General features: G+C 41.9%; 1 protein-coding gene and 1 long non-coding RNA gene across 5 annotated transcripts; one reads left to right on the forward strand and one right to left on the reverse strand.

Moving 5' to 3' along the window:
* Positions 1 to 78: 78 nt before the first annotated feature.
* LOC147920801 (uncharacterized) lies at positions 79 to 4590 on the reverse strand. The gene is made up of 6 exons (XM_087501233.1): positions 4149 to 4590; positions 2642 to 4008; positions 2405 to 2512; positions 1506 to 2222; positions 1025 to 1177; positions 79 to 969 (listed from the first exon to the last, which is right to left on the reverse strand). Exons 1-6 carry the CDS (start codon positions 4588 to 4590, stop codon positions 79 to 81), a joined length of 3678 nt encoding a protein of 1225 aa, XP_087357359.1.
* An 802-nt stretch (positions 4591 to 5392) lies between these two features.
* LOC104766641 (uncharacterized) lies at positions 5393 to 6936 on the forward strand. 4 transcript variants are annotated; one of them, XR_015590538.1, is made up of 4 exons: positions 5393 to 5415; positions 5580 to 6019; positions 6417 to 6532; positions 6652 to 6936. It is a non-coding gene; the product is annotated as an uncharacterized LOC104766641 (long non-coding RNA). The 4 variants fall into 4 exon arrangements; XR_015590536.1 differs by having other exon boundaries at positions 6657 to 6936; XR_015590537.1 differs by having other exon boundaries at positions 5406 to 5457.
* The last annotated feature ends 775 nt before the right edge of the window (positions 6937 to 7711 follow it).

A 7711-nucleotide genomic window follows, 5' to 3' on the forward strand; every position in this document is an offset into this window, starting at 1 on the left:
TTGTCGTTTTAACTTTGGTTAACTTGGGCTATTAATGGGCTAAAACTTCAAATAGCCCAATAATTAAAAATGGGGATGTTACAATTCCGCTGTAGATGCAATATCGTGCACTGACAACTTTGAGTTTCCTAGCTGCCCACTTATCAGCTGGGAGTTCTCCTTTTTCCAAGTAAGCCCAGATCGGGCTCCGCAAGTCTCCTGCCCCCCCCCCCAATTGTTGGTGTTCGTATTGCTCGAAGGTGTGTACAGGAGAACGGCTCGGTCGGTGGTAGGTGGGCTAGAAATGTCCGGAATTGGGATGGAGTCTTGTTCGACCGTAGGAGAGCGAATAATGTCCGGAGTAGGCATGATGGGAGCCGAGTCTACCCGTGGTGGGGGGTCAGAAATCGTCTTGCGAACCACTTCTTTGGCAGCTAACTTTTTCTTCATTGCCCGGGTTATCGCATGCGAACTCTCTAAATGTATACTTCGAAATTCGATGACTTCCACTCGGATAATTCTCGCAGTTGCGAGGTCCGAAGTCGAGGCTAGCGCTGCTAAGGCGTCTGCAGCGGAGTTTTCAGTTCGTGGGATCTTAGTGACCTCGAAATCGTCAAACTTAGTTGCCAACTCACGGGTTGCTGCTAGGTAAGCTTCCATGCGTCCATCTTTTGTCTCATATTCGCCCAGAAACTGGTTAGTGACCAGCTGCGAATCACAAAAAGCCCGGAGCTTTCGTTCACCGATCCCTACTGCGAGGCGTAAGCCAGCGAGAAAAGACTCATATTCAGCTTTGTTGTTTGATGCACTGAATGCTAGGCAAAACGACTGCTCAAACACTTCGCCTGTAGGGGAAGTGAGGCGAACCCCAACCCTTGCACCTGTCCTGGAAGATGCACCGTCTACGTGCAACGTCCATGGGACCTCAATGTTATCTTCTACTGAACTGGCGAGAGGGAGTTCTATAAGAAAATCTGCCAGCACTTGGGCCTTAGCACAAGTTTGAGTTTGGAATTCGATGTCATATTCACTAAGCTCCACCGACCATTTCGCTAATCACTGAGACTGGCTCGGAATACGTAGTACCGTCCGAAGTGGTTGTGTCGTTAGGATTACGATCGAATAAGATTGAAAGTAAGACCGTAGTTTTCTTGCCGAAGTAACTACTGCTAGGGCCAGCTTCTCCATCATAGGATACCTGGATTCTGCCCCTGTAAATGACTTACTGACATAGAAAATCGGCCTCTGCTCCCCTCCTTTCTTCGCGAACTAATACTCCACTCACTGCGCTGTCCGAGACAGCTACATAGAGGAAAAGTGGTTCACCTAATTCAGGCTTCGCCAAGACCGGAGGTTGAGATAGGTATGCTTTCAGCTCAGTACACGCTTCCTCGCACTTCGCATCCCACACGACATTTCCCCCCCCCCCCCCCCTTTTTTAATAGCTGGAAGAATGGGAGGCACTTGTCCGTTGACCTGGAGATGAAACAATTAAGAGCTGCGATCCGTCCGGTGAGATGCTGTACTTCTCGTAATGTCCTCGGGGAACCTATGGATAAGAAGGCGTTGATTGGTCTCGGGTTAGCTTCAATTCCCCACTCTATGACGATGTAACCTAAAAATTCCCCGGATGGGACCGCGAAAGTGCACTTTGTAGGGTTAAGCTTCATCCCGAACTGGTTCAGGATGTCGAAACAAACTTTCAAGTCCGCCAGGTGCGAACTAGCTTCCATGGATTTCACCAGCATATCGTCAATATAGACTTCCATGGTTTTTCCGAGCTGCTCCTCGAACATCCGATTCATAAGACGCTGGTAGGTTGCTTTGGCGTTTTTCAATCCAAATGGCATCACTTTGTAGCAATAAGTCCCGCGGTCCGTAACAAATGCAGTCTTTTCTTGATCTTCAGGATTCATGAGGATTTGGATGTAACCAGAGAAAGTGTCCATGAAGGACATTAGTTCGTGTCCCGAGGTTGACTCGACTAGCCTGTCGATGTGTGGAAATGGGAAACTGTCCTTGGGACATGCCCTGTTCAGATCGGTAAAGTCAACGCAAACCCGTGACTTTTCATTCTTCTTCTTTACAACCACCGTGTTTGCAGGCCATTCTGGGTACTTTACTTCACGGATTTGACCTGCATTCAGTAAACGATCTACCTCTTTCTTAACGATCTCAGCTTTCTCAGGACCGAGTTTCCTTCGCTTCTGCTTTACCGGCCTAAACGTCGGATCTACATTCAGCTAGTGTAAAATGACCTCCGAACTGCTCCCGGGCATTTCATCAACGGACCACGCGAATGTGGAAATGTTCTCCTTCAGAAAGGAGATCAAATTGGCTCGGAGCTCGCTCCCAAGTCCGGCTCCGATCTTGATTTCCTGGTCTGAAAACTTATCATTAGTAAAAACAGACTCAGTGAGGTCACCTTTAAGCTACTTCCGAACTGGTTTCTTAGTGACCTCGAGATGTGGTTGCTATTGAACCAAAAGTTTGTGACTCGCCATATAGCAACTTCTAGCCATCCTTTGGCTTCCTAAAATTTCCAAAATCCTTGTTGGATTGGGAATTTAACGCACTGATGGTACGTAGAGGCTATGACCTTCATCTGAAAAAGCGAAGGTGTTCCCATTATAGCATTGTAGGCTGCAGGTCAGTCAAAGACCGTGAATTCCACCATTTTCACTACGCCTTGAGTAGAAACTGGTAATGTAATTGTCCCCAATGACATCGATGTCTCACTCGTAAATGAGACTTGTAGAGAAGGTGGTCCTACAATATGTTCTCTTCTGATGCCCATTCTAGTAATCGTTTCTAGGAATATTAAATCCACCGAACTCCCAATACCTATCAGGATTCGGCATACTTCGTGATTTGCAACATCCAATGATATGACAAGTGCATCGTCATGCGGAGTACTTAGTTCCTCGGTTTCTTTCTCCGAGAAGGTGACTTTGGGTAGATCGTTCGCAGTGACTTTGATTCGCTTAGGCTGCAGACTCGTGAGCTTCCGCTGATGGTCTTTTATTGTCGTGACGGAGTTTCGGAAGAGGTGTGATCCTCCCATAATGACATCTATTCTTTTCTTGGGAGCTGCATCACCGTCAGTTTGCTTTGGTTTCTTCTGTGGTGGAGCTTCCTCATCAGACTCGAATGGTGATTTCTGATCGAGCTCACTGATAGTAACGTCTGGCATTTCTCCAGACACAAATTTTTCTGCAAGGAGATGCATCAGCTTTTTGCAGTCCCGGGTTGAATGTCTGTTTGTTTTATGTAGCTCGCAGAACGCATTTTCGTCCCGGACCCACTTATTACTTGGGAGCACCATGCTCTTGGAGCGCGGTGAGAATGGTGGTTTGGATGATGAATTTCTTGGGAAACCTTTTTGTGGAGACTTGTCCACGGCAAAAGTTCTTGGTCCGGGCTTCGGAGTGGATGGAGGAGTATTTTTGGCGGGCACTTTGAATCGAGGTTTGGTAGCTACTTTATGCTTTTGAGCTGCGGCTGCCCTCTCTTCCTCTGCAACTATCCAGTTCGAAGCCCGATGTAATGCGTCTTGGATGGTAGCGAGTTGATTTACCGTTAGCTCTTCACGGAAGCGGGACTCATGCCAAAGGCTATTTTTCAGTGCGGCCAAGGCGGTTGAATCCGAAAGCCCTGGAATCTGGACTTGAATTTCTTTGAATTTAGTGATGTATGAGCGGAGTGATTCTCCGGCGGTTTGGTTCAAGTTCCAGAGTTGGGCGTCCGTTAGTGCTGTTTCAATCAAGCTAGAGTACTGTTTGAGAAATGAAGTTGATAGCTCCGTGAAGTTGTTAATGGAGCCAGCTGCCAAGGATGCGAACCAGAGTAGAGCTGGCCCGCAAAACGTCTCTGCGAACAATTTACAGTATCCGGCGTCCGCTTCGTGCGGCTCGAGGTCCACGCGGCTAGCCGTCATCAAGAAAGTTTTGAGGTGAGTTGTCGGGTCCTCTTTCCCTTCGTAGCTCGAGAATTTATTTTTCTGGTGTCCTTGACGCGAACTCGGGCTACCTGTTCAGAGAAAGGAGTTCGCTTTGACTCTTCGATTACTGGGGAGATGTCCGGTGCCGAAGTGGTTGCATTGTGCATCAGAGATCGCATGTCTCGGATCTCGCTCTACATTCTATGAAACTCGGGGTTGGAAGAAAAACCCGGAGTAAAGTTCTCTCGGAGGTTTCCTCCCACTGGGGGAGGGATCCGAACTGGAACTTCGGAGGATCCAGCGACTTCGATTTGAACCGGGGTGTGCCTGTCATCGATAAATGGTGATGATGGTTGAGAGACTGTATGAGGTGGGAAGGTATTCCCCGGAGTCGCTGTTGCCGTTGCCGGCGGCAAGGCGAATGGCGGAATGATGCCAGTGAAATCTAAAGCACGTCGCCGCGGATTTTGCTCGGAAGAAAGGAGATCTACCCGATCGGCATACACACGGTGAGAGGTGGAAAGATCAGCGACGAAACTTGTGATCGTCTCCAAGCGAGTAGAGATCTGCCCCTCTAGGCTGTCGAAGCGTTCAGACGAAGCAGCAGAGGCTGTTTGCTGACGGTCTAACTTTTCGGCCAAATCCTTGAAAAGTTTCTGGATTGTATCCATGGTTACCTGGTTGGAGGATTCGTTAGCCATGAAGGTGCTTGTTTGGTTTGGGATCATAGGTAGAGTCGGAACTAGCGAGAGTACAGGTGATGGACCCCCTCCTTCTAGCGCTAAATGTGAGAAGAAAAGCTTTAGCCTTCGTTCCAGAGTGAATTCTGAGCGGGGATGCTAATCACCGTTCTAGTTCCGAGCTAAAATAGAGACTAAATGTAATTTGCAAGGTGAAAGTAAATTCTTATTGCCAAAATGATAGTTTTCGATCCCCCATACTACATCTCTCTCCTCTCTTATTTATAGTGCTATTACAGTTAATGCTGAATCAATCAGAGGCATAAATCTCACACTCCATTAATGTAATTTAATTCGATAATTTGAACGCTCTCCGAGCTCCGGTGCACCTTAGCTCGCAATTATGCTTTTACTTCACTTCTCCTGCTTCAGCTTAATGGGCTGCTCTTTTTGTACTTCGGTTCATCCAGCCTATTTGTCTTGGGCCCAAATCTATTATCCAAACTGACGGATCGCGGTACTAACAGATGCCTCGTTCATGTGTTTATTTTTTTTCTGTCAAAAACGGAAAAACCTATTTATCCAACAATATGTTTCTTTATTATTTTTTTAAAAAAACATTATCTCTATAGACATATATATTCTTCTTATGTTGTTTTCCTAGTGGATATATTAGTTGATCAATATAATAAAACTTGGATGTTTTTTACCAGAGCATGACACCTCAGATTTTGTACGAAAACGGAGATTGACACATCAATTAAAATGAATACCCAATTAAATTAAAACAATTAATACAGGTAAGCACAATATTTGGTTCGTGACTCAAAATATTTTTTCTCTTCGCTGCTCGATGATGTATCAATTTATTTTGATTCTTCTCTTGCTATCAATCGATTTCTTATTCTTCTTGCTATTAATCGATTTCCTCTTCTCTTATCCGTCGACCGATCTCTTATTTTTTTGTTTGTATTCATCAGGGGAGGCAAATACTCAGAAGAAGATGCTAAAAAAGTAATAGTTCAGGGCATGGTTCATTGTCACCTCAAACCCTAGGTTCATATCCGGAGCCTGGGGATTTGAAGATTTCTGAGAGGTTTTTGCACAAAAACTCAATGAGTCGGGTGGAGGATGATCTAAAGGTGTCGATTGGGGAGGGTTTGAGCTTCGAGAAATGGATGTGAACAGGGACCGAATTCTTTTAGAGTGGCTTTCTCATCATCGGATGGTTGAGTTCAAATCGAAATTGAAATTAATGATTCTTTTAGACTGGCTTTCTCATCATCGGATGGTTGGATTGAACTTCGACTTCGTGATGTTGAATTTGACAAAGCACTCTTCGTATATGATCTACAATGTCTTCCTCTACTTTAGTCATGTTATTCAAAAGCAGTACTTTGATATTTATGGCGATAAGGAGGTTTGTTTCCTCCTTCTCTCAGCTGAAGCCTTTTGTATCAGTTTTAATTTCAAGCATATAGTATATAATCTATCAATTTCAATTTCAGAATTCTAGATAAGTCTGGTGAAATCAGTCTTGTTATGGTTTTGAGATGGATGATTGGAGTTGGGTTCTTTTCAAAGTTAACATATTCTTGCTTTTTAGAGAATGAATGGGTGTGGATATCTTTTTTTTTTTTTTTTTTTTTTCTTTTGTTAATATGAGGATGTGTGCTAATCACTGTAGACGAAATTATTGTTGCTATGAAAGGTTAATGTTGAGTTCTGTGACTGCCATGCTTGAACAATGTCTTACTTTCTATGGACCTGTCATGACAATTGATTCTAACAGCTTGTCGCTTTAATTTCTCTAACAGGTTGTTTATCCTTTCTCCTTATCAAAGAGGAGGAGAGATTGGACGTTCTGACGGTGCTGGTGTTGTGAAAACAGTGCTCATTAAGGAACTATTCAACAGTGACGCCAAAGCTCATGGTATGTACTCTTGGTGTATATTTATATAGTGTGCACAGTGGCATTCCAAACTTTTTAACTTACTAACTGGTTCTCCTACCGGTGAATATGTGGTTTCACCGTATTTGCTGGTGTGGAAGAAAAGGACTTGTGAGAAGAAGAATATAATTGAAAAGAGGAAGAAGTAGAGAAACGAGAAGAGAAGCTTAATTCATTGTTGATCTTTTTCATTTACTTTTGGAATGTCTTCAGCTTTCTTTTCCCTAAGATCTTTCTTCTCAATTATTTACTCATTTTCTTATGAATCTTTGTTTGTTTTTGTTGTATATTTCAAGTATGCTTACTTTCTAACAATGATTTGTGCTCCTTAGCTTTATGAGGAGGGACTGTTTAAATTTCTTAAAACAATTATTGTCATTTTTAAATCACATTTCATAAACAACAGTGAAAGTATGTAAAAACAAGAAAGAAAACAGTCCTTCCAAATCCAAGTACCTATTTTATGTTACATAGACAATCCAATTAAGCAATTCTACCAATAATTATATAAAAAAAAATCAATAAAAACACACACAGTATATGTCATTAAATAAAAAAATCAACAGCCAAAATTAAGTAAAAATAATAACGAAACAACAAAACTAATAAAATGGACCTCCAATACATCCTAAAACAAGAAAAAGAAAACATTATACTCTACAATTCCATTACAAAAAATTAGAATAAAAATAAAGAACAACACATAATAAGAAAAAAAAACACACATAAACATCCTTAAAAAAATAAAAGTGATTTTACATTACAAACAACATACAAAACTAAACACTACAGTAGCTATAAAGAAAAACAAAATAAAAAATAACCCCGCGGCATAGTAAAAATCAATGGAAAGTTTATCTTATAGTTTAAAATAAGTAAAAACTAATTAATCATCTACAACTTAAATATTACTTTGACAATTAACTTAATCCATATGATTCAACATAAGTATAATAGTATTAAAATATCATACAAAACCATATTAAAGTAAAAATATGTCTATGTAGTTTGACAAATAATAACTTTTCTAACAAGACAAAAAAAAACACTATATAACAATTATGGGATTAAATTTGTAAAAACTACAATAAAAGTACACCACAAATTCAAACTATATTAATATATTTTCCACAAAAGGTAAAGAAAATAAACAGAACATAC

Source organism: Camelina sativa, chromosome 19 (assembly GCF_030686135.1).
Source record: "Camelina sativa cultivar CO46 ecotype springtype chromosome 19, ASM3068613v1".
NCBI lineage: Eukaryota > Viridiplantae > Streptophyta > Magnoliopsida > Brassicales > Brassicaceae > Camelina > Camelina sativa.

Excerpts from the sequence above, each read along its gene's own strand:
- LOC147920801 (XM_087501233.1), bottom strand. The coding sequence starts at position 4,590 with ATGGATACAATCCAGAAACTTTTCAAGGATTTGGCCGAAAAGTTAGAC. Across the intron at positions 2,513-2,641 it reads TGAAAATGGTGGAATTCACG|GAAGCCAAAGGATGGCTAGA; the intron begins GTCTTTGACTGA and ends TGGAAATTTTAG. Across the intron at positions 970-1,024 it reads TCTCAGTGATTAGCGAAATG|GCCCAAGTGCTGGCAGATTT; the intron begins GTCGGTGGAGCT and ends ACTTGTGCTAAG.